This window comes from Pseudorca crassidens, chromosome 7, assembly GCF_039906515.1.
Source record: "Pseudorca crassidens isolate mPseCra1 chromosome 7, mPseCra1.hap1, whole genome shotgun sequence".
Taxonomy (NCBI): Eukaryota; Metazoa; Chordata; class Mammalia; order Artiodactyla; family Delphinidae; genus Pseudorca; species Pseudorca crassidens.
In genome coordinates this window covers 53,469,895-53,495,623 of record NC_090302.1, presented here as the reverse complement: position 1 = coordinate 53,495,623, position 25,729 = coordinate 53,469,895, and the positions used below count along the sequence as shown (strand labels likewise).

The 25,729-nt window shown below is 43.5% G+C and overlaps 1 protein-coding gene and 1 long non-coding RNA gene across 8 annotated transcripts in view; both read left to right on the top strand.

Annotated features, from left to right (window-relative positions):
- The first annotated feature begins 4,415 nt into the window (after positions 1–4,415).
- On the top strand, positions 4,416–16,122 carry LOC137227048 (uncharacterized). The gene is made up of 4 exons (XR_010944669.1): positions 4,416–4,570; positions 4,674–4,986; positions 11,068–11,182; positions 14,355–16,122. It is a non-coding gene; the product is annotated as an uncharacterized lncRNA (long non-coding RNA).
- Positions 16,123–19,270: 3,148 nt separating this feature from the next.
- PUM3 (pumilio RNA binding family member 3) overlaps positions 19,271–25,729 on the top strand; it is a 46,869-nt gene continuing 40,410 nt past the window's right edge. For all 7 annotated transcript variants that reach the window (XR_010945012.1, XR_010945011.1, XR_010945010.1 and 4 more), the window contains exons 1-2: positions 19,271–19,413; positions 24,797–24,888. Coding sequence is in view for 3 of the 7 variants with exons in the window: in XM_067744265.1 (XP_067600366.1) it covers positions 24,807–24,888 (82 nt within the window). In the remaining 4 variants the exon portion in view is untranslated. The remainder of the gene's footprint in view (positions 19,414–24,796; positions 24,889–25,729) is intronic.

Genomic DNA, 25,729 nt, shown 5'->3' with positions numbered 1-25,729 from the left:
GCTAAGTATAACCTTATTATATATATTTGATATCATATTTAATAGAAATTCACTCAAGACCCACAAGCCGTTTGCAGAGAGATAGTATGAAACAGGGTTTCTTTTTTTCAAATTCAAAAGAGGAGAAAATATTTATTTTCGTAAAATATCTCTAACCTAAATAAAAAGGCTTAAATGCATTTGCATTACATAAAATTAAGATATTTATGCAGCGTGTGTTACTTATAATTACCAAACCAAAGCTTGTTCTCTGTTTTACTTGTCTAATCCTTAAGAAGTCACCCTCTGGGGAACTCACCCATGGTATTTTTGTTCTTCCAGCATCAATAAAATACAGTGGTAGAAAAAAGACTGAAAAATTGAAATTCATGAATTATTTGCACTCCCATCCCATTCCAGTCTGGCCCGTTCCTTTAACAAGTATTACTTGAGCATCTACTGCACACCCAGTCCTGTTGTTCTAGGCACTAGGGAGACTGACGTGAAACAGACAAATCCCTGCCCTTTTGTAGCTCAGTTTTAGTGTGGGAAACAGACAGCAATAAAGTAAATATATAGATAATTTAGATAAGGTTAAAAGTGGTGAAGAAAGTAAAGCAGGATGGGGGCTAGAGATTAATGGAGTGAGGGAAGGAAGTTTTTAGGTAGAACGACTTAGAGACTCAAAAGTTGCCATATTTTCTGTTACTCTAACAGTTGGACTTTGATGGCTTTCATCAATTACTACACCCTCCCTCTTCCTTCTCACCTCTGGAGGGAGAAGAAAGGCAAGGAAAACCAAAGGACAAACGACTCAGCGTTATTTCTGGGACTGAGTGAGACTCATCTTGATTTTGTGTTTTGGGTTTTTTTTAAATAAATTTATTTATTTATTTTTGGCTGGGTTGGGTCTTCGTTGCTGTGCATGGGCTTTTCTCTAGTTGCGGCGAGCAGGAGCTACCCTTTGTTGCGGTGCGCAGGCTTCTCATTGTGGTGGTTTCTCTTGTTGCAGAGCACAGGCTCTAGGTGCGCGGGCTTCAGTAGTTGTGGCTTGCGGGCTCTAGAGCACAGGCTCAGTAGCTGTGGCGCACAGGCTTAGTTGCTCTGCGGCATGTGGGATCTTCCCGGACCAGGGCTCGAACTCGTGTTCCCTGCATTGGCAGGCGGACTCTTAACCACTGCACCACCAGGGAAGTAGTCCTTCATCTTGATTTTTGGATAAAGAAAGAAAGAGAGGAGCAAAGAGGGGCCAGGAAGCGGTTTTGGCTTTAGCTGCCAAAGAGGAGAGGAGAGACTCCAGGAAGAGAAGGTGTTAAAGAAATCACAGTGCTTCAGAGGCGTGACCAGAAAGGGGGACTAGACGGGGGAAGGATTGTAATGAACTCATTCGTTTTTCGACTGGAGCCTGGTTGGCTTGAGGGATGTTTTGCTTTCTTCAAATGGCAATATGCGTGATTGGCTCATTAAAGAGGCACTGAACAAGGATTATCAACCGGGGTCTTCCAGTCTTCAAGAGGTCTCTGGACAGAATTCAAGCGGTCCATGAACTAAAATGGTGTGACAGAGAGAAAAATCAAATACATCTTTATTTTCATCAACCTCTCACTAAAATTAATCTATTCCATTAAATATAACCACCACAAACATCACATTACAGTTGTTGCAGATACCTTGAAATATCATTTTTGCTCATTAGTATTTCAAAACCACCATGGGCAGGAGGTCCACCCCTGGGTCTCATTTACTGCATTAATAAAGAAGTAAGCACATGTATTACTGTATCTCACATTTTCTTTAGTATTCTGATGATTGCATTTCAATGTAATTGGCTTACTTTGTAATCCTTTGCATTCTAAATATTATGCATTTAAAAACATAATGCTGAGAAGGAGTTCAGAAGCCCCAGCCGAATGCCAGAGGGCTAAGAACTCTTGTATTACACTCTGTCAAGAGCTTGACTGGGAAGAACAGAATCCTTTAAGTCATTCTGTGCCAAGGGAGCCGGCAGAATTGCCAAGGAACAGATAGGACCGCATTCACCCCTTGCCTCTGGGGCTCCAGGCACTCGACTTTAGGAGAGACTAATAGTAATCAGGACTCTCCTTTCTAGCTTGCTAAGGAGTCAGCCATCCATCCTGTGGGTTTGGATACTGTCAGACATTTCAGGGGAAATAGTGCCGCCTGGTGGCAGATGTTCTTCCTCAGCCACACACTTCTGTCTGTCTTGCAGGTAGGAACATTCAGGGCAGAACACATTGGCCTTTAGAATGGTCTGTGCATAGCTCTACCCCTACCCCATGTACTCTCTTTCCACTACATGTGTCCAGGCTTGCCAATTCCCAATATCACAGATTTGATCCATGATAATATTCAAGCCAGGTTTTGCAGAATCACACTTTATGTCTCCTTTTAGAAATGTTCATCAGTGGGCAGTGATTGGCAGTGTTTAAATTCCCATGCTCACAGGGCTTCTATAATGGTGACAGTCTCTTTCCCCTCAAAAAAGCATTTTTATTTGTCTTAGTGCTTGGAGCGTTTCAAATGCAAGGTGCACAGAGAGATAGGAAGGCTGCGGGGGCTCCTTTTCTGTCTGTCTTGAGGCTTCAGGTGGCATTGATCTTAGTGGATTCTGGGTTTCTGACACGTTGACCCTGGGTTTGCTTCCTCGCTTTGGTCAATTTGTCCTTGAAACATCCGTTGCGGCACCAGCTCCTGACGCGGGCTCTGCTACTTCTCCTCCCTTCCCCAGCCACTTCCCACCACCTCCACTGCCCCCTCACTGGTCTAAGCCACCAGCCTTTCCTCTCAGGTTGTCATAACAGCCTCCTAACTGGGCTGCCTTCTTCCTTTGTCCCCTTGAGTTCATTCTCCATGTGGCAGACAGTGAGCCTATAGAGACACAAGTCAAATCATACCACTCCTCTGCTCAAAATCCATTTCACTCAGAGTCAAAATAAGTCTTCACAATATCCTACAAGCCTCTGTAATCAGGCCTGCGGATAACTCTCTGATCTCACCTCCTACTACCCTCACCGTCAGCAACAGTACTGGCCTCCTTGCTGTTCCTCAACCAAACCAGGCATGTTTCTGCCTCAGGACATTTTTACTTGCTGTTCCCTCTGCCTAAAACGCTGTTCCTCCAGGGACCAACATGGCTCACTCTCTCACTTCTTTCACGGGACCAGAGACCCATGCCCCTTATTTTACTTTTCTCTGTAGTACTTATCACCATCTCACATCTTATGTATTTTACTTATTAATTTTTATTGTCTTCCTCCACCTGCTAAAACATGATCTCCATGAGAGTAGCGATTGTTGTCTCTTCAGGTTATGATAGTATCCCTAACATCTAAAAAAGTACCAGTCACAGCAGAAAATCCAGTGTCTGTTGTATGAGTCCTATTTCCTGCCATTAGGAGGTCACACTCTACCTGATGGATGGACCGACTTTCACGCCTGCAGTGAGATCTGTCCCCCAGCCGCCACTCAAGACTCTCCTGGCCTGTGAGGTCACTGGATGACTTTCCTGTTCCGAGCTATATAGCAGGCTTCTCTGTTGCTTGTAGCATTAAAGCAGGACCCCCCAAAGCAGAGTGGCCCAAATCTACTTTTTCTGTCAAATTTGAACCAACCTTGGGATGCAGGGATCACTAAGTGGCAGGTTTTCAATATGATTACTTTGGGGAAGTAACAGTATGCAAATTGGCAGGGCTTGTATAGGGTGGCTTTGCTGTAGTTTCTCCTGAGAGCTTTTAAAAAATACCATTGCTTAGATCCTTCCGCTAAGGGAGCCTGACCCCATTAGTCTGAGCTAGTGGTGAGGGGCGGGGCGTTGTGGGGTGTCAGGCATTGGTAGTTTAAAAAAGCTACCAGGTGTGCAGCCAGGGAGGAGAAACCCTGATTCAGGACTTTAGAACTGGCAAAGCATTTTCATGCGTTACTGTCTTTGCTTCTCACATTACGTCCACGTGACAGGTGGGGTGGCAGATGTTTTTTGCCCCATTTTACAGGAGATCCAAGAAGATCGCTGACTTGGCAGCCAGGAAGTCTAAGAGTTAGGATTTGAATCCACCTTTGGCCCCAAATCCGGGACTCTTTCCCGCCAGCGTAGAGCAAAAGTCACCTCTAAATGAGGTTGTAAATCCATCCAGAGCAACGTTCTCCTCGATGGCGTATTTCTAACTGCACTTCTTTCTCCGTGAGGCTGCATGAGAACAGAGACCAGGCTGCCTTATTCGCTCAGAGCCTAGCGCAAGTTATTTGCGGAGTGAATGAATGAGGAATGAGTGAATGCAGCCTTTGCACCATTGGCACATTTGCTCTGCTGTTCTCCGCAAGTTCATTGTCAGTTTGGGTGCCTTTGCGCTGCTTCGGTTGGCTACACTGTCCAGTGACAGTTCCACTCAGATGCTGGTTTTACTCCAGGGACATCTGAGCTCACATTTTATCCAGGTCAGGGGAGCTGCCATGAACCCTCTTTTCTTCCCTTTTCCTCAGCACATTTCTGCAGCTGAAAGATTGACTGAGGCATCAGCATGAAGAAATTACATTCTGTCTGCTCAGAAGTCCCACACCGGTGGGCTCGTTATAGGTAGTCCTCAGTGGAATAGTTCTCTTTCTCAGCAAGTCAGAGTGGAAAGAGAAGGGAAGAGTGATCTTCATTAAGATGTGTTCACCCATCAATTTCTTTCCAGATGAACCTAATGGCTCCCTACAAAGTGGAAAAGCCCCATCACCTCCTGTTTCCGTGAGGGTGCTTTTGGATGAGATAGCGTTAAATTGGTTGACTTTGAGGAAAGCAGATTGCCTCTGTCAGGTGGGTGGGCCTTGTCCAATCAGTTGAAAACCTGAATAGAAAGAAAGACTGACCTCCTGGAAGCAAGAGGGAGTTCTGCCGGCAGACGGCCTTTGGACTTGAACTGCAGTGTCAGCTCTTCCCTGGGTCTTCATCTTGATTGCCTTTCGACTTGAACTACAGATTTCGGACTTGCCAGCCTCCATGATCACGTGAGTCAATTGTTTAAAATCAGCGTCTCTCTCTCTCTATGTACATATACACAGATCCTGTGGATTCTTTTCTCTGGAGAACTCTGACGAATACATCCCAGTAGTAACAACCCAGAGTATCTCCAGGCATTGCCAGGTGACCACTGGGGGGCAGAATAGTCTCAGTTGAGAACCACCGCTGGTGAAGGGTGAGGCTCCCTCACGGCATAGTTTCTGGAGAGGCTGACCTGGCTAGAATAGTCCAGAACCTAATGGAAGCTAAAATACCTGCTAGAAGGTGTTCTCTGTGTGTAATTCAGTTGGAGTTGGTTCCAGGTCTGGTCTGACAGCAGAGGTCTCAAGGAGTCTCTGGAGTATTTTAAGCTAACACTAAGGAGCTTTGCCTTGAGCGTCAGATTCTCTCTTCTAGAGAAACTGTGTCATACTTGCCTGAATTTTACTTCAAAGAAAAATGAAAGCAAATCACCCTTGAATCCAGTCCTTACAGACTTTCTCATTTATAAGATTTTCTCTCAATTACCTTATGTTGAAAAATAGAATATTGCTTAGAGAAGATGAGCCATAAACTAGTTCAGATCGATGTAGATTTTGGATGTGAGTAGAAGGCTCCTGAGAGAATCAGGTTTTTTTTTATTTTTTGTTTTTTTTTTTTAAGGGGCAAAGAAATATTATACAGTCGTTATTCCTGGGTGGTAAACTTGAATGTTGAAAGTCCTTGAAAGTCCTTTCTGAAAACAGTATTGGGTGACTCCAAAAGTGCCTCTATTGATGACAAGGATACTTCCATCAAAAATGAATATGAATAGGGCTTCCCTGGTGGCTCAGTGGTTGAGAGTCCGCCTGCCGATGCAGGGGACATGGGTTCATGCCCTGGTCCGGGAAGATCCCATGTGCTGCGGAGTGGCTGGGCCCGTGAGCCATGGCCGCTGAGCCTGCGCGTCCGGAGCCTGTGCTCTGCAACGGGAGAGGCCACAACAGTGAGAGGCCCTCATATCGCAAGAAAAAAAAAAAAAAGAATATGAATAAGGCAAGCTAAAAAAAAAAAAAAGACCTCCTAGACAAAAAAAACAAACAATATGAAGGCTTTATTAAATGAAACATAAAAGCAAATAATATTTCCAAATTTGTATCTTATTTTAAATGTGGCTTTGAGTATGTTCATGTCACTAAATAAATTAAATATTACAAGGAGACATTTGGCTAGTTCCCCTATGTCTATAAAAGTTGGCCCAAATGTACTTTTGCAGATTGTCTCACTGACAGGAAGGAGACCTGAATGGTCAGCATCCGTGGTATTCTTTAAGCGAAAGGATCGGAGGGTGACCAAGCCTGTCCCCTCCCTCCCTCTCCTCTCTCAGCCTTTCTACTCTGCTTTTTCTCCACTTCCTCCCCCCTACACCCCAGCCTCCTCTTCTGCTTCACTCTCCCATTTCATCTTCCTGTTCTTCTTGCTTTGCTTACTCTCCTTGCTTTTTCCTTTTTCCTTTTAAATATGTACCTTTCAAAGATCTCCATCCCCTTGGGCATATGTGCCCATTCTTGTTCTCCTGTCGAATGTGATGAAAAGATGAGAAGAATTTAGGAGAAGAAAGGGGAAAAAATCATTTCTCCTTGCGTCACTGAGAATGTCAGTGTGGAGGAGCCTCCACAGACGAGCAAGGTCTGGGAAAAGTCACGCGGAGGATGGTTCCATCCATACACTTGGCAAAATATCACTCGCTGCCCTCCCATCTGAACCTCAGAACGGCGCGCATAGTTCCAACAAAGCAAACAAAAAAAAGTAAAGGTTATATATTTCCTCTACTGCAGGGATGAACTTGCTGCAGGAATCAGCATTTTTTCTTTTGAAATCAGGTTGACTTGGCTGTGCTCCCAGCCGCCAGAGGTAGTGCATATTTTCAGCTGGGTTTGTGGAAACCGCTCCCTCGCTCGTGGATCTTAAAGAATCCTACCGGATGTCAGCTGCCCACAAAACTGAGGAGTGAGCCTTTAATCTTTAGTTTGTGATGGCGGCCGAGGAAATGCCCATTTCCCAGGTCCCGTGACCTTCTGAGGCAGGTGGCCCTGCTCCACCTTGTATCCCCTACATTCCAGGAGTCCCTGACCCCGCCTCCACTCCACTGCCCATCACCTCCCCGATTTTGCCTTTCCAATCCCCGCAGTGTTTTCCCTCTTGGACATTTCAGCTCCATTCTTCCAGGAACACAGCCTTTTTCTTCTTTTTCTTTTTCCCTTTCTTTTTTTTTTTTTTTTTTTAATAAGTCTGACTATCTTGCCAAGGAGCATAGGGGTGAGAAAAGGGGAAAAGACCTCTTATTTTTTAGTGACAGCTTTGAGAGTGAGGTTGAATGAACGCCTCCGTAAATTACTCTCCCATGCTTCTTCCATTTTCTGTCTTCAGTCTTTGGTGAGTTTTCTCAAAAGCTCCTGCTTGAAATATTTGAACAAACTGCTAGGTTATACTTACCTTATTTTTTATTTCCGTTATCCATAGGTAATGTTTCTTGGTTTACATTATTTCTTCATTACTTTTTCTTTTGTTCCCATGCAAAAGACAGATTGGCTGAAATGAGAAAGTCTGGAATTTGGGTGTGTGTTACTCTCCCATGAGTATGTTTATAAGCTTTACCATACCTTTCCCCAGATCTTTCCCTAATATGTGTATTTCATAGGTGTTATAAATGATTAGTCTTATAAGTGCTCATTTTCCCTAATGTATTAAAAAGAATACATGTGGGGCAGGTGAACGTTTTTCAGAGGTTAACTCCACAGTCATTAAGTGGACAGAGTCCCTTGTTGCCTTATAAAGCAAGGATCTATAAAACCAAGGCTTGCAACTCTTCCTTTATAAAAGCTCTTGAAATCTGTTCCTTCTTTTCATTTCCTGCTGTCAGCACATTGGTCTGGACCCATGTGACTCTCTGCTTAGGGGTCTTAATCTACTGCTGCTCCCGCCTGTAGCAGATCCTGCCAATAGCCTGTCCGTATCACCCACCCCTTTCTATTCTGCACACTGCCCCCCACCCCATTGCCAGCAGGTGCATTTATGTCTGTTTCTCCGATGCTACCAGATGCCATTTTGATGCCCATGTGGCAGACTGGCAGTTCTGGGGAACCTTGAATCCCTGCCCCCAGGAGCAAGCCCTCAGCCAATGACTGCTGGGAGCTCACGTATAAACACCTCAGCTCCTACATCCCTTGGGTGGGATGCCTCTGAGCTGTATGTTCTACACTGGCTCCCAGAGTCCCCCAACAAGACTAATGTCCAGTTATCCATGATGATAAATTACTTGACAATGAATACTTTACTGTCTGCCTCCTGTTCCCCATCTCTCTCCCCCAGTCCCATGTTGGTTATGTCCTGGCACCACCCCCAAAATCAGTTATTTTTGCTTGAATCTTGGTTTTAAGGTTGACTTGTGGAGGAACTCATTCTAAGACATTGCCTCTCATGTCAACCCCCACTAAACAGTCATGTTATATTGAACTTTGTTTAAAAGTTCAAGGAGGTTAAAACCCCAAAACTTTTGTCAACATCACCATCTCCACTCAGAAATCATTGGCAACTTGCAGTGGGTAAAGTACAGATGGTTTTAGCCTATGGCTTAAGATTCTATATCATGTGACTTTTTTCGACCTTCTGTAATCCCGTCTCCTACAACTTCCTTCCACTCACAATGGAGGTTCCAACCATTCCCAAAGGACACAGTGCTCATCTTGACCCCCAAGCATCTGCCGGCACTATTCCCACCACCTGAGCCGCACGCCCCGCTGCTTCAGTGTATCTGAGGCCACCCACCATCAGGACCGTTGTCCTCTTTGTGGATCTTTTTGCTGAACACACCATAACTTTGGCACTTTGCCTTTATTTCTTTATTGTGATATGTACCATCTTTTTCTTTATTCCTCTCCTGGCCTCCCACCTAACTGTGAACCCCTCCTAGGGTAGTTAAACCACTTTCTGTCTTTAGGGCCTAGATTGTCGGTTTACAAACACTAGGTGAGGACACAAAATTCATACTCTGCCATTTATTAAATGTGTGACTGGGCAATATATATATTGTCTCTTTGAATTTGTTTCTGTATTAGTGATATATCAGTAATGTAACACTAGATATAGTTGTGATGATTTGAGTGACATAATACATATGAAAAGTGCTCTCGAAACTATCCAACGGTATCTAGTTAGTCATGATTAAGTGGTTGGCAAATAGTTCCTTCTGCTGCTGCTGCAAGTGGGAATGATAAAGGTACGTAAGACAAGCAGCTCCCTAGAGATAAAGAATGAGTATCAGGAAAAATCAGCAAAAAAAAATATGTAGCATTACATTGAGTTTTATTGAACCGGTTCATGGGCAATCAAGTAGCATGATTCTATCTACCTCACATATTCATTCATCCTATGGAAGTTTATTGTTTCAATGTCAGATCATTTTTCTCCCCTGCTCAGAACCCTGAGACAGCTCTTCTTTTTCACTCAGAATAAAACCCAGAGTCCTTAAAATGGCCTAAAAACCCTTTCACCATCTGCCAACCGGCCCCGCCCTCCTCCTGAACTTGTTTCCCATTACTCCTCTCCCTGGCTGATTCCAGCCTCCTCGGCCTGCCTCCTTTCCTCAAAGACATAGTCACGTGGGGTCCTGACTCCTGCCTTGGGTCCTTTGCTCCAGCTCTTTCCTCTGCCTGGAAGGCTCCTTTCCCAGATGCATGTTTGGCGAACTCCCAACCTCCCCAGATTTCTCCTCAAACCTCTCCTTAGTGACACCTACTCTGACCACCCTATTTGATGTTATAACCGGTTCCCCCACTCTGGTTCTCTCTTTACCCAGCCCTATTCTTTTTACTATAGTACTTCTCATGTATCCTACAATGCCTTTATATAGTGTTTGTTATTGTTTGGTGTTTATTATCAGCAAGTCTTAGTTTTGTTGACTAATATATATCCCAAGTGCCTAGAACAGTGCCTGGGACAGAGTAGCCACTGAACAAATATAGTTGCTGAATTTGTTGACTCAAGTTCTTACTATGTGCCCACAAATAAAATAGCTCTGATCCTTATACTTGTGCAATTATAGTTTAACAATTACACCCATTTCTCAAATATTATCGACAGCTGAATATGTGCCAGGCAATCTGCAAGGCCCTAGAGATATTACAGCAAACAGAGGAACAATTTCCCTGCTTTCACACAGCTAATCCTTGTGAAATGATATGATGTTGTAAAAATTCAGGCGTTAATATATGTGAAATACTCAGCCACCAGATTAAAAATTCCAGATCGTTATTTTCACATCCCTGTCTTGTGGACAGACACCAAGAGCACCCTGCCTTGCACATACTAAACCTCAGCAATAAAGTGTATTAAGACAAACACTGGATTGTGTGCTCCCCAAAAACCTAACTTCTACTTTCCATGCGAAGTCATGTTTTGATTCAATAGTTTATATAATTTATTGTCCCAGGAGCTATTTTTTGAGATTTTTCTTGGAAGACCTATTGCTTTGAGTTGCTAAGTACTAGATAATACATTAAAGAGTATATGGTAGAAATTTATCTCGTCCCCCTAAATATAGAAAAGACATAAGGTTAGGCTTCTAAAACCCTGGTGATGGTTCTGGTTTTTGTCCTGGTCTTGACACTAAACCAGTCATATGACAGTGACAGGCAGAGTGTGCACCACCCAGGTCTTCCTTCAGGAGAGAACTTGCTGCAGGAGGTGAGCGGTGGGGTTAGCTGAAAGCCTCCAGCTCTCAGACCTTCGGCATCCACCACAGTGTCCAAACCAAGGCCAGAGGCTTCCGGTGCTGCTCCAAACCAACAACAGAACATGGCTGCGTTGCAAGAGCCAGGCCATCCCTGCGCAACTCGGGACTCTTCTAACGGCCAGTTTTTGCTTTGAGTCTCCACACCAGCCTGGCCAAAGCATTCTCAGAGCTGTTCCCTGGGGCTCTTCCTGTACAATCTTTCCTTCCCACATTGCAGTCCGAGGCCCTTCCTCTTACCCCACTTCCTCTTCCCTTTATCTTTACAGGCTATTCCCTGCATAAATCTTATGTTTCTAACTCTGCTTTTGCTTCCCAGAAAACTTGAAATAGCACCACTGGTACCAGGAGCGGTTCCAGAAAGCTGGCAAGAAGATGGGGTTGGAGACGGGGTCACTCACCACAGGCTGGTGAGGAGGGTCCCAATCCAAGTGGTAAGTGGGGCACAGCTAGTCATGGGCACAGATGGTTGTTCAACTACTAAAAACAATCACCACTGATGAGCAGGGGGTCCCCTGGTGGAGAGGAATGCCCTTGCCAGGGCGGTGGTTCAGGCATTTGAATGTTATGGGGGGCTTCCGTGTATCTAAGGGGAGTGGAGTTGGAGGACTCCCTGCAGAGTAACAGTGGGGCCCGGAAACAGATAGTTAAAGGTGAGCGGAGGAAGCAGAGGCATCTCTGGTCACTTACAAAGAGGCTCCTGTCCCTTGCGGGAGAGGACAACGTGAAGAGCAAGCCCAAGAGAGTCGTGGATCTCCAGAATCTTGAAAACGCTTAGCCCAGGCAGCCTGTTACACTGAGGCCAGTGGCCCGCTTGGGAGAACTTGAGACCCTGAGATATGGGATGGGGACATGAGTGGGTGCCCCCAGTTTTGCTCTGCTGACTGCCCTGAACATGCAGAGCTTGCAGAGGTGGCCACACTGCCTCGTAAAAATCCACACTCTGCTTGAGCAGGAAGACACTGCAGAGGCCTCTCCCTGCAAGACAACACCTGCTCCCCGACGCCCTGCTCTCAGGAGCTGCCCCCGCTGCCTCTCCTGGCTGCCAGGCCAGTAACTAGGGTTAGGTCCAGCATAGCCCAGCAGAGGACATGCTGGGCCTGATGAAGGAGAAGAGAAACTACCCCCCTCCCATGGGACCAGCACGAGTTGGCCAGCATGTAACTGTCAGGGGAGAAGACTACCCAGGGACTGCGTTAGGAGGATGCTTGACCAAGGGGCTGGAAGGTAAAAGTGAACAAGTGGGAAAACTCTGACTTGGGGCCACTTTCTTGGGACATGGGATTTAACACTCCAGCGAGGACCCTGGAGGAATGGGGCAAACACTATGTTTTTACTCAAATCACAGAGCAGAGGTGAAATGCCTGAGTTACCACAGCAGATGGTAAGATAGGATGGAAGAAACAGATGGAAAATAGGATCAGAAACAGTTCACACTCCTTGGAATGAACAACAATATTCATTTACAGTTTTGCACCAGGGCTATGTTAGCTCGCCCACCTTCTGTCTTAATATAGTCCAAAGAGATCTGGACCATCTGGACATCCCGCAGAACATCACACTGATCCATTACATTTGTAAAATAAAGACATGGCTAGCGTGCTAGAGACCTTGGTAAGAAGCATGTGTTCAAGAAGGTGGGAAATAAACTCTACAGAGTTTCAGGGACAGGCCACTTCAGTAAAGTTTTCAGGAGTCCTAAAAAGCTAAAGGAGGTACACATTTTTAGGGTCAGGGGCATGTCAGGATATCCCTCCAAAGTAAAGAAACGTTGTTGCCTCTTGGATTCCCTATTACAAACAAGGAAGTACAGTATCTGGGGGGCCTCTTCAGGTTCTGGAGGCCAAATAGTCCACATCTGGGAATCTTGCTCTGGTCCATGCGCTGGAGGGTGTCAAAGGCTGCCACCTGTGAGTGGAGCCTGGGTCAGGAAGGAGCTGTACAGCAGGTCTAAGCTGTAGTGAAAGCAGCCTCTCCGCTTAGAGCAGAACAATGGGCAGACCCTGTGGTGTGGGAAGTGTCAGTAGTGAGAAGAGATGCAAGCGCAGAGTTCATGGTAAACCCAAGTAGGAGGATCGTATAACACAGGGCCTTGGGGTTCTTCAGCAAAGGACTTGCCATCTGTAATGGAGAATTACGTGCATCTGAAGAAATAGCTCTTAGCATGTTACTGAGCCCTCACAGAGACAGAGTGCTTGATTATAGTGTACCAGTGACCATCCACCCACAGCTGCCAGTTAGGAGGTAGGTTCTGTCTCACCCGTCAATGCATAAAGTGAAAAGGGCCCTGCAACAATCCGTTATAACATGGAAATGGTATATCAGGGATCGAACCCAAGTAAGACCGGAGGGCATAAGTCAGCTGCGCGAACAGAAAACCCAGACCTCCATATCACCCACATGATGACAGCAGCCCCCCTTCCTCGTCTCTCCCCGATGGCCACAGAGCAGGGTGCCTTACAAATAGCTGATGGAGGAGGAGAAAGCCCAAGCGTAGTTTACAGGTGAGTTGGCTAGGCTCGGGGGTGCAAACTGAAACTAAATAGTAGCATTACAACCTGATTCAGGATGAAAGACAGCAGAGGGGGAGAATCTTCCTAATGGGCAGGCAGTGCCCCTGGTCATCCAATTGATGTGGAAGGAGAAGTGGCCCAAGGTGAGAACGTGTAGAAATTCCTATCATTGGCCAATGCCCCAACCAGCTGGTCAGGGACCTGGAAAGAAAAGGACAATGGGAAACAGTGAGGTCCAGGGTAAAGGCAGATGGGAGTGGACACAGCAAGTGACAATTTTCACATTGTTAATACCCATCAAAAGGCATCTGCAATAAACACTGAACAACCAAGAAGACAAAAACGACTTGGCCAGTTGACATCAGTGAGCTTGCAGCCCTGGGCACTCTAGAGCTGGCCTGATGGGTACATGAACAGAGAGGCCACGATGGCAGAGACGGAGGCTACACATGGGCCCAACAGCATGAACTTCCACTTACCAAAGCCAGTCTCTAGTGATTCCTCTGAATGTAGAACCTGCCAGCAACAGAAACCAGTGCTGAACCCCTGATATGGCCCTGTTTCCCAGAGACCAACAGGCCACCTGCTGGAAAGTTGATGACGCTGGGCTCCTTTTATTATGGAACGGCCAGCTGTTTCTCCTCATAGGGATAGAGCCCTATTCCAAGTATGGACTCGCCTTTCCTGCCTAAGAGCCTCAGCCAGCACCGCTCTACAGGAGCTAAGAAGTGCCTGATCCATGCTCGTGGAAAACGACACAACATGGCATCGCGTAGGGAACACACTTCACAGCAAGGGAGGTCATGTGATCCACAGGACATATCGCATACTGCACCATCCAGAGGCAGCCGACCTGACAGAGCTTTCCGTTGGCTTCTTAAAGGTGCTGTTGAAGCACCAGCTTAGAGTCCAGAATCTGCAAAAATGGGATGCTGTCTTCCAGAATGCAGAATAAATCTAAATCAGAGATCTCTGTATAGTGCTATAAGAAGACTACCTAGGCCTGAGACCTAAGGAGCAGAAGCAGGAATGGCCTCACTTGCCATCATTCTAAATGGCCCTCTGGGGCCATCTGTGTTTCCTGTTCTTACAGCTCTGGGCTCTGCAGAGTTCGAGGTCTTTGTCTCAGAGGGGCCGTATTCTCGGCAGAGGACAGAGCAGGAGTTCCACTGAACTGTGGATGCTACCTGGACATTTTGGACTCACTGTGTCCAGGACCAACGGTGAGGAGTCACCATGTTGGCAGGAGAGATGAACTCTCATCAGTAGGAGGAGGCGGGGACGTGTGGGATCACTGTAGAGCCCAGGTGATCCACTTAGGTGCCTCTCAGTACTCCTTAGCCCCCAGTATATCTGTAAGTGGACCTCTGTAGTAGTCCTTGCCTTACAAGGGTATGCTTACCAGAGTCTCAGAACCCTCAATTAAAAGATCTTTTTTTCACCACATCCTTCTCCCTTTGTCCCTCCCTTCACAGGTGTCAGATCAGTATTAGATCAGTATTATGGTCTGAGGCTTCCCTCTTACTCCTGTCCCCTCTATCCTTGTCTTTCACAGGCTTTCCCCCCAGTAAATGTCTTGGCCTTCTAATTCTATCTTGGCGTCTGTTTCCTGGAGAATTCAAACTGACATAATGGGCTTGGGTTAATTGGCTAATCTTTTCTCCGTCTTAAAAGTAAGAGGAAAGTTGGGTAGGTACCTAGAGCTAGACATCATTGTAAGCCCTGAGTTAACCTGTCTATAGTTTTTAAAAGTAAAATGGCAGAAATAGTTAGAAAATTAGTAATTTATTAATAAGCTTGGTTATCAAGTCTTTATTGCTTAGAAATTAAGGAAATCACAAACCCAAACCAGTCACTAGTTTCCCAAGGAAATGCTTCTCATAAAGCCCGAAAACAAAAATTTAAAAAAAACTTAAACCCAAAACATGTTCATTGTTCTCATCCTCGCTAAAACCTGGGGCTGGTACATTTTGCTTGAGGAGTTTTGTTTTACCATAGTGCATTGTTAATGCTCCATGTATAAGTGATAACTCGTGGGCTTTAAGTGATATTAACTAATCTTTGACATGATCTTTCATTAAAGGTGGTATTTTAACCTATAGTCAGATACACTTTCATTCTGATGGTCTGATTTTTCTTTCTGTGGCTCCTGTGGGTGTCACCAAAGAAAGTAAAATTAGGACAAGGTCAATTTTATGTTTACTAGACAGTAACTAGAACATTCTAAATGCACAATTAATGTTTAGACTATATTTGTGCACTTTTTAGCAAATGTATGGTATTGAAAAACATAATCCACTCTAGTCAGAAGCAGTTCTTTTTTACTAAATGAAAATGTGTTGGCAACTGCTCCGTTTCCATGGATTTATGACTCTAATAGGTCCTGAAAATAAAACCCAATCTTTGCCAAAATCTCACTTATGCTTTATATCAATAACATGCCCTTTATCCCTGCTTATGCGTTTGGGAAACAGAGAAACTATACCAATTAGTTAAAAATCTATTAGTTAGGACTCTAAAGAACGGATTTGGAGGGAGGGGAGATGTGTGGGAGCTGACACCTAACACTTTATTTTGTGAAAAAGAGAAAAATTGTACAGAATCATGATGAATTGAAAAAAAGAGTGAATATTTTCCAGAATACATTTGGAAGTGTATAGTTCAAATTTAAACCATTTTCAATATCTAATGATGTTAAATCACTGCAGGAGACCTCAAGCAACAAGAGAGATACAGTTATGTCCAAGACATTCTACTTACAGAAACAAGTGCACTATACATTTAATTCTGTAATTCTAGTGACTGCAAAAGGATTAAACAGGGTTTAATCCTCAGTTAACTGGAAAGTCAAATCAAATCAAATCACCAACTTGAACTCCATTCCCTAAATAAGCAACTCTTAATTTTAGCTGCACCTTAGCATGTTCTGGGGGAACTTTCCAAATTCTCAATGCCCAGGTCCCACTTCAGACTAATTAAATCAGAATTACTGTGGTTGTTGTTGCTGCTTTTTAATCCACAGGTGATGTGTGGCCAAGATTGAGATCCACTACCTTGGATACTACAGTTGTTTTAAGTTTAAGCTTACTACAGTTATTTTAAGTTTTAAACCAGTTTAAATTACAAATTAAATCTCTACTGTTGGATGAAAGCATATTTGCCAAGTTACCTTTAATTTTACTAGAGCACTGGAAAAAGAATGAACTCCAAATGGCTGGTTAACATTATGTCTGATGGTCTTCCAGTCCTTGGGGTGGCCATGTGACTGAGTTCTAGGTGCTTAAATAGAAGGGGAACCCTGCCAGGTCTTTTCCCTCTGAGATAAAAGGATAGCGCCCTACTGGGGGGGGGGAGTGGATTTCATCTTTTCTCCATTCTCCTAGCCCTGAACTCTGATATAAATCCGGAAACTGAGAAGTACATCTTGCAGTCAGAAGACAATAGTGAAATAAATCAAGACAGAACAACAAATACTGTGTGATCTCACTTATATGTGGAATCTCAAAAAACCCGAATTCATAAAAACAGAGAACAGATTGGTGGTTGTCGGGGGGTGGGGATCAAGCATAGGGGAAATGGGTGAAGGTGGTCCAAAGGTACAAACGAAAAAGGAAAAAATGAAATCAGCTTGGGTCTGTGATGACACTGTTGAGCCACTGAACTACAGCAACCAATTGCCTTCAGAATTTTTGTTGGGGGAAGAAATTATTGATTAAGCCACTATTAGCTGAACTTTCCATTACTCGCAACCAAAATAATTTCGAATGGATACACCTTGGCATGTGCTCGCCCTCTCTCTCTCCCCCTCTAAGCTACAAATCACTAAACATTTACTATTAGCTGATAACTTTATCAGCTTTTGAGTCACACAGCAACCCCAAAAGATAAGTGCTGTTATTCCCATTTTACATATGAAGAAACTGAGGCCCATACAAATTAGTTATCTTGTCCTCAGCATAGCCCAGCAGAGGTCATATATTCCTTGGATTTTAAGCCAGGTTCTTTTGATTCCAATGCCAGTGCTCTTAATTATGTTGCTATAAACCTCTTGCATGTGTACAGGTCTAGCTGTCCTGATTAAATTGCACGCCATATCATTTAGGAAGAGCATTTTATGCTTCTAGGAATACATATAACGTTCAACATTTAGGTCATTAAATATTTGAAGAATTAACGGGCTTAACTTGGTCAACTGTAAAATTATAGAAAATTTTGTTGGTGGTGGTGGTGGTCTGCGAAACCGCAAGATACTTCCAACTCACTCCAAACAAATAAAACACTCAAGTCAATCTTTCCTGTCAACTTTTTGACAGCACAGATTTGATAAATAACACCATAAATAATAATCTAGGACTTAGGTATGTGACAACTTTTTTTCCTCCCTGGTGAGAAGGCAGAAGAATATTAGAGTTTGATGTATATGTTTAAGACAGCTACATGGATGTGTCTTAGAGGATATGGGGTGCTGCAGACTGTGGTGTTGAAAATACAAATGAATCTCTTCCAGGTAGGGTGTATATGTTAAGATTTTGTTATTATTATTATTAGCTAGCACATACCATACTATTTGCCTAATAGGTGCTGTTGATGGACCTCCTGCCATTCCTGTTCTGTATTCTCTCCTTTTGAGCTTTCACTGGAGAACTAATGAATTAGAGAAAGCCATCCAGAGTCAGTCACATTGAGTTTGGAGTCAGACTCACTGGATCAGAAATACTGAATGTTTCCCCTTTGTCCATAACATGAGGAAAGATGTACTTAACTGTTCTTATGAGACTTAAATGAGCTTATCCAAACATAATACTTAAGGCAGACAATAAGTACTTATCAACGGTCTGTGTGCTGAAGAGTGGGATAGGTGTCTGGGAAGTAATGATGGCCCCCGCCTTCAAGAAGCCTAGTCTAGTGAATCATCAGTCTCAAGCCAGTGCCTTAAGAGGCGGGAAGCAATGTGATTTAGAAGACAGTAAAATCTGATGCTTGACACCCCTGAGATCAAGTCCCATTCCTCAACTTTCCGAGTGGCCCTCCAAAAGATATGTCAGTGTACCAACCTGCAGAAGCTATGAAAGTGACCTTATTCGGGAAAAGGATCTTTGCAGATGTAATTAAGTAAGGACCTCCAAATGAGATCATCCTTGATTACCCTGATGGGCCCTAAATCCAATGACAAGTCTTTATAAAACGTAGAAGAGGAGAAGACATAGAAGAGAAAGCCGTCTGAAGACAGAGGCAGAGGTTGAAGTCACGCAGCCCAAGCCAAGTAACGCCTGGAACCACCAGAAGCTGAAAGGGGCAAAGAATGCTCCCCCTAGATCCTTCAGAGAGTGCACAACCTCGCTACCAGCATGATTTCTGACTTCCAACCTCCAGAACTGTTAGAGAATAAATTCTGTTGTTTGACCAGACCAGGTTTGTGGTGTTTCTTCATCTGTAAAATGGGGACAACATCCTAGTTTCATTTCCTGAAATGTTAAGTGGGGTAACTGCTGTCTGGAGAAACGCGCAGACGTTTAAAACGGCAAACGTTTATTGAGCGCTTGTCCTGATCATTCAGTGTGCTAGGCGCTTTCCCTGTGTGACTTAGCCATCTCTATTTTATTAATCAGATAACCAAGGCTCAGAGAAATTCAGTCATTTGCCCAAAGGCATACAGCTAAGAAGCGGAAAAAAACCGAGATCGCAATTCTAGCCGACTCCCGAGATTTCCCTTTAACGTCCCCCGCTGGACTGCCAGGGAGGATGCAAATGAACGCACTCTCAAAGCGTTAACTAGTTTAGTCTCAGTTCCAGCTACAAATTAGCCGAGCCAACCAAGCTTCCGCTTCCACAACTGGTCAACCCTCGGGGGACGCCGCCGGCTCCCCCGGCCGAGAAGCGACAGGGTTAATGACGTCACTTTCAGGAGCCGCTATCACGTCCTCGCCCCACGGATCCTTTCAAGGGCCAAACCCCGCCTGTGACGCAGCCCTCGCACTTCTGGACGAAGGGAGAATAGAAGTGGACCAATAGAAATGCCGAATTTCCGTTTTTCCGGCTAATCCCCACCCCTTAACCGAACTCGGCCGAGGAAGAAAGGAAAAGGCGACTAGGGGGCGGGGCAAAGCGAGGAAGCGGAAGCCGTGGCGGCGGAGCTGGGTCACACGTGTGCGGTGAGTGTGGAGGCCGCTCCCGGGAGGGAATTGCGGCTTGCTCGGCGCTGAAGTCGGAGGGTCTATCGGGTAGAGGTGTTCACACATGTCACCCGCTGGGCGACCTTCTGTGCCCTTTTCTGTTCTGGGAGTTTGGGGGTTGACGGGAGCCTGGCGACAAGGGCGGTTTACAACTCCTCTCCCTATCACGCTGTCAGCCTTTTTGTCGTATGTTTGACATCCGCTCTGCGCCCGGTCAGTGCTAGATGCCCAGTTTGCAACCTGAATGTACAGTTGCAGGTTGTAAGCGCTGGGAAGGAAATGACCTGGGTTCCGAGATACAAGATAGGGGAGTCTGACGTGATCCTGAAGCCGAGACCTAGAGCGTGGCGAGAGGCAACCCCGAAATCTGAAAGCCCAGGGAAAACTACTTTCCCCAGAGGCCGTAACTTGGGCTAAGTCCCTGAGGTGGAAGGGGGACCGATGTTCGTGAGCTAGAAGTTCAGCCATATAAGATAAAGGAGTAGGGTGAGAGGAGGTTCTGTGGGGCTTTGAAGGCCATGCTGGGAGTTTCGATTTTTCTCTACAATGGAAAAATATTCGCATTATTAGTACACAGTGAAGGCTTATAAGCAAGGGAGAAACACAGTAGGCCCTGGTTCTTTTTGGAAAATGGATAATAATTTGAATTATTATTGATTATATAGTTGAATTATTGATGATGGTTTGAATTAGGGTGGTGGTACTGGAGATTGAAGTTGAAGGGTTAGAGGTGTTTTTAAAGATTCGAGAAGAATTATTGAAAAATTGAATGTAGCAGACAAGGAACAGTAAACTCTCACAGGTAAATCTTAGGTTTCTTGAGCAGTGGAGTGGATGCTGTGCCATTGCTGAAATGGGGAAGAATAGGGTGGGGAAAATTCGATGAGGATGTTATTGTTCGGGGGTGGTTTGCAGTGGTCATATAGTTAAAGAATTTTATTTCGGTTCTATTAAGTGTAAGGTGTTTGTTAGACACCTAAATGGAAGTTTCAGGTAGGCAGTTAGATACAGAAGCCTGGAGCCCAAGGAGATGTTCCTCATGGAGAGATAATTTGGGAGTCCAGCATAAAAAGCCATGGGATTGCACGAGATCACCTAGGGAGAAGAGAGAGGGGAAGACTTGAGGAATGCCAGCATTTAGAAGTTGGGTATTGAATGGTCATTACTTTCAAAGTGCAATGCTGAGCCTGCTGAGAGGAGTCAAGATCAGTCATGATCAGTCACCTGTCCCTCTATGTCTGGGAAATCTCTGCTCTTTTCCTTCACGAGGCGGAATTGGGCTCTTTCAGCTCTGTGGCTCTCTGAACACTTTTTATATACTTCAGTTATAATGCTTAACTATGCCATGTTTTAATTTTCTGCTTGCCTGTCTCTATCACACCACACTTTGATTTTTTTTTTGTATATATTTTTAAAACCCATTAGTTCTGTAGCACATAGTATGTAGGTATGCAATACATTTCAAGTCCAAAGCGTTGTTATAAGAAGGTCATCAAAATGTGCCATAGGAATAAGGAGAATCATTTGAGAAAGAAGGCATCTGGAGGAGGAATGATAAGAAATTGTCATTTAGGCTGGATTTGAAGGATGGGTAGGATTTATATTGATAGAGAATGGCTTTAAAGTTTGGCTCCTGAAAAAGAACAGTGAGGGAGTAAGGTTGGCTTCAGTGTGGTATTGTGATGTGGGTAAGTTAGGACTAAGTTTTGAATGGACGTGAATGCCAGAGTGAGCTTGAAATTTTTCCTATAAGCAATGGGAAGCTTTTGAAGGTGTTAGAGCAGGAAAATGACATGAAATGGCTGTGATAGTGGAAGACTAATTGGGCAGCAGGCGGTGGATCATAGCAGACTGGGTCTAACGGCAGAAAACAATATGAGCAAGAGATAGAGTCTGAATGGGGTAGTAGGGGGAAGGGAAAAAGAGGAGACAATTCCAAGACACTGGAGTGTGATGGTTGTATGTGATGGTACAGGGTCCCCAAGCAAATGCATTTTGCTAAGTGAGAGAAGCAAGACCCCAAACAAAGGCTGTATATTGTCTAATTCCATTTATAGGACATTTTTGAAAAGGCACAAAGCTAGAGGGTAGAAAAAAGATCAATCATTGCCAAGAGAGCCAGGAGAGGATGATTGCAAAGGGGCTCCACAGGGGACTTTTAGGAGTGTGGGACAGTTCTGTAAGGTGCTGTGGTGGAGGATACATGACTGTGGGTTTGTCAAAATCAGCACTCTACACCAAAAAGAATGAACTTGACTATAGGCAGATGAAAAGAAAGTCAACTGACATGTCAGGAAATGGATTGCAGGCTGGAACAAAATGCATCTAACTAGTACAGATGCATAAAAAGACTTCACTGAAGGAGTGGAGGGAAAAGAGCTGACCTAAGTAACTTTGGAAAGCAGTGTTTTGAATGGATACTGTGAGGGAAAAGACAAAAAGAACTGTAAATAAACACCACATTATAGTTGGTACATTTGTTTTTACCAACTATAACCCTGTGGCACATGATTAGAGTTGGAGACATTAGTATGAACTTACTTAATAGGTACAGAAATACAGGTTTGTGTATACACATAGGCTAATATACATACATACATTACCTAGCCCTGTCTGGTGAAAAGACCTAGAAGCAGTGACACCCCAGTGACAAGCACACCTAGCACTCAGATCTCAATAAGAGGGTTTCTCTAGGGTTCCTTGGAGAAATGACTGGTTTTAGGGCTTGTGCAAGGAAAATAAAAGGTAAACTTGGAATAAATGCCAGGAATTAAGGACATGCTAAGGAAAAAAAAAATAAAAAAGGATGGACCATATGAAAAGGACACAGAAGCAACCTTAGAGATTTCAAAGCTGGAACAATTTTAGCAACAAAATACTAAGCAACAAAATACATTTTGTTTAGCAACAAAATACAAAGATACTATTAGCCCATATGCAAATAATAAAATACTATAAGCAACAAAATACATTTTGTTTAGCAACAAAATATAAAGATACTGTTAGTCCATATCGCAAATAATAAAATACTATGAGGCCATACTAATGTAAATAAATGATTAAATGAATGAGGAGAAGGAATGAATGTTCCCTACAGAAGAATACAAAATAATGAAGGTAAAAGTAAGGGAAATAGAATATCATCATGTAAACACCACGGAAATTGCTGCAGGCAAGATCCACTGGAGAGTGCTAAAATCAGTGAGGGATACAGGATATTTGCATGATCTCAAAACATATCCAAAATATTTATTAATTGCTTTGGGGATTTTAATGCATTGATTCAAATTCTTTAATACTCCCCACAGTAGAAAGTGGAGCTTAATTCTCCTCTCCCTAAGTTTGGGCTGAATTTTAGTGACTTGCTTCTAACAGAGTATGGAAAGGGAGACATAGGGCTTCCCTGGTGGCACAGTGGTTGAGAGTCCGCCTGCCGATGCAGGGGGCGCGGGTTCGTGCCCTGGTCTGGGAGGATCCCACGTGCCGCGGAGCGGCTGGGCCCGTGAGCCGTGGCCGCTGGGCCTGCGCGTCCGGAGCCTGTGCTCCGCAAGGGGAGAGGCCACAGCAGTGAGAGGCCCGCGTACCGCAAAAAAAAAAAAAAGAAAGGGAGACATAGTAACTTTACAGCAGAGACACCTTGCAAACACTATGTTAACCAGTGATCAAGGTTAATATCACTAGTCATGTCGATATCATGCTCCTCCTAATGTGATGGGATGAGAAGGGCACTTCATCTCTATGGTATTCTTCCCTCAAATCCATAAGGCCAGTAGAATCATAGGAAAATGTCAGACAGACCCCAAATGTAGGATATTCTACACAGTGCCTGACCAGTGCTCTCCAAAAGTGTCTTGGTCATGAGAAACAAGTAGAGATGGAGAAGCTGTCACAGATTGGTGGAAACTAAGAAGACTTGATGATTAAATGCAAGGTATCCTGGAATTGGAAAACAACGTCAGTGGAAAAACTGGCGAAATCCAAATTTAATAGCATCATATTAATGTTATTTCTTAGTTTGGGTAAATGCATCATGGTAAGATGTTAACATTAAGGGAGGCTGAGGGGCATACTGGACCTTCCTCTGTGTCTTTCCCAACTCTTCTTTAAAACTAAACTTAAAATAAAAAGTTCATGCACAGAAGAGCTAAGGGATGCAGATGTGGTTATGAAGGCTATAGCCAAGTGACAGTGACCCTACAGTCATTAATGATCTAAGGAAACGGAGTAATTCAGAGGCCATTCATTTTCCAGAGTGCTCTTTGAGACCCTACTGGTCCCTTGAGATATTCCAGGAAAAAGTGGTTCAACCACGGTTGGGAAATCCTGCATACTTTAGCTTGTGCTTGGTGATTAATGGCTTAAATTAGCAAAAGAATCTGCCTTTCCTTAAAGATGCCTCCTTCATTATTTTCATTTAAGAGTTTCCCAAATACATTTCACCCCAGAACCCCTTGTTTCTCTTATATCTATTAATATCTTGAGAAATTTGTTGTTCTTCAATGGAAAATTCTTGTTTAGAAATATCTGGAATTGTCTAGGGATCCCTAGCATCTGCTCGAGAGGGTCAACTTTAGAAATTTTGAAATGAGTTGAATATGCAACTTTGGAAGGTACAGAAATAGACAAATAAAACATAATAACTTTTGCTCTTGATACATTCGGCTGCTTTCAGGAGCCTTGGGCAGCTGAGGGGTTATCTGTTTGCCATGTGCACGGTGGGGTCTCTATCCAGAAGCAGCCTGTTAGGCAGATTTCTTTAAAATGAAATATTAAATATTTCAATAATCTTATTTCGGAGGTCTTTGAAAATTACTTGATTGCCTCTAAAAGAATAACAGATTAAACGTTCGAAGTTAGTTTTTGTTTCAGCTACCTTGGGTTACATAAGGAACTTTTAGATAATCTTCTTTCATTAAATTTGAATGTATGATAAGTGCAATGTTTGTTCCTCGCTTTTTAGGATAGAGACCAAAAAATCAAGTGGTAATATTGTCATTTTCTCATCACAAAGTCTTCCCAGGTTGTGAGTAATACAAACACTGACAGTTTTATCATGCTTAGTGTAAATAATGATTTATTTTTAGCCATTACTGTTGCTGAAATGTTGCCTCCAAAACATCACACACTAGCCAAGGTGTGTGTGTGTTCTTAGTTTTTGTATTGGTATCGTATTTATTTTCGCTCTTACAATCTTAGAAGTCATGATTGTGTAGTTCCTGGACTCATGGGTGCCTGTGCTGGATGCAGCTAATTTGTCCTGCATCTGTGACCTCAAGGAGTAAATGTGGCAGTGACCACTAATGACTTTCATTGGATGAGAGCAATTCAGTGATCCTTTTTTGGATTTTTTTTTGTTTTCCAGACTTGCTATAATGGAAGTCAAAGGGAAAAAAAAAATCACAGGAAAAGGTACAAAGCCATCACAAGAAAAAAACAGATTTCATAAAAACAGTGGTAAGATACTCAAAACATGCTTCCCATGTGGTTTTTTTGGCCCTTGGAGGGAGCAGTTGGTGGTATGAGGGGGCATGTAGCAGATTCCAATCTATTCACGGGTTAGAGTTAGGATTAAAGTAGTAGGAAAAAGTAGGTGTTACTATATATGAGTTTGCATGTTCCCTGCGAAACTTAGACCTTTAAGAAATTGCCAGGATAATTGGTGAATGCTGTACTTTTGAAAGATATGTCGGCTAGTGATGCTGTTCCCTCACTTCAGTCACGCTAATTCACAACATTTTATTTTAACGTTTGATAAATTGTGGCTGATTAATACGTGTACTGGTGAGCCAGATCTTCAGGATTTCTCATTGTGATGTCTTTATTGTTCCATCAGGTGTCAGTATTGCAAAATAGAAAAGTCAGGAATTGTGTCAATGACTAGTTTCCTAAGCAATCTTTTTTTTTCTTGCAAGTAGAAATTCTGAAAAATAAACATTTTAAATTTGTTTATATATGATATACTTTCTAAATTTTAAATGTTCATTTTATTCTTAGATTCCTATTATGTTATTGATGCCCTAAATACACACACACAGACACACACAAACATAAAAATAATATCTCATCTTGTGATACGTGCTTAAAACAGAAGTACACCTAACTGACAGTAGTGGTTATCTCTCGAATTATGGGTAGTTTTTATTATGTATTTCTCTACTTCGTAGGTTTTCTATAATGAACCTGTATTATAATTTTATAATCAGAGTAAGTTTTTAAATTTTGTTTTGATTTTTTAAGTCCTACTGTGCTCCGTTTTTGAGAATAAAACAAAGTATGTTTCACTAAAGAGTGTGTA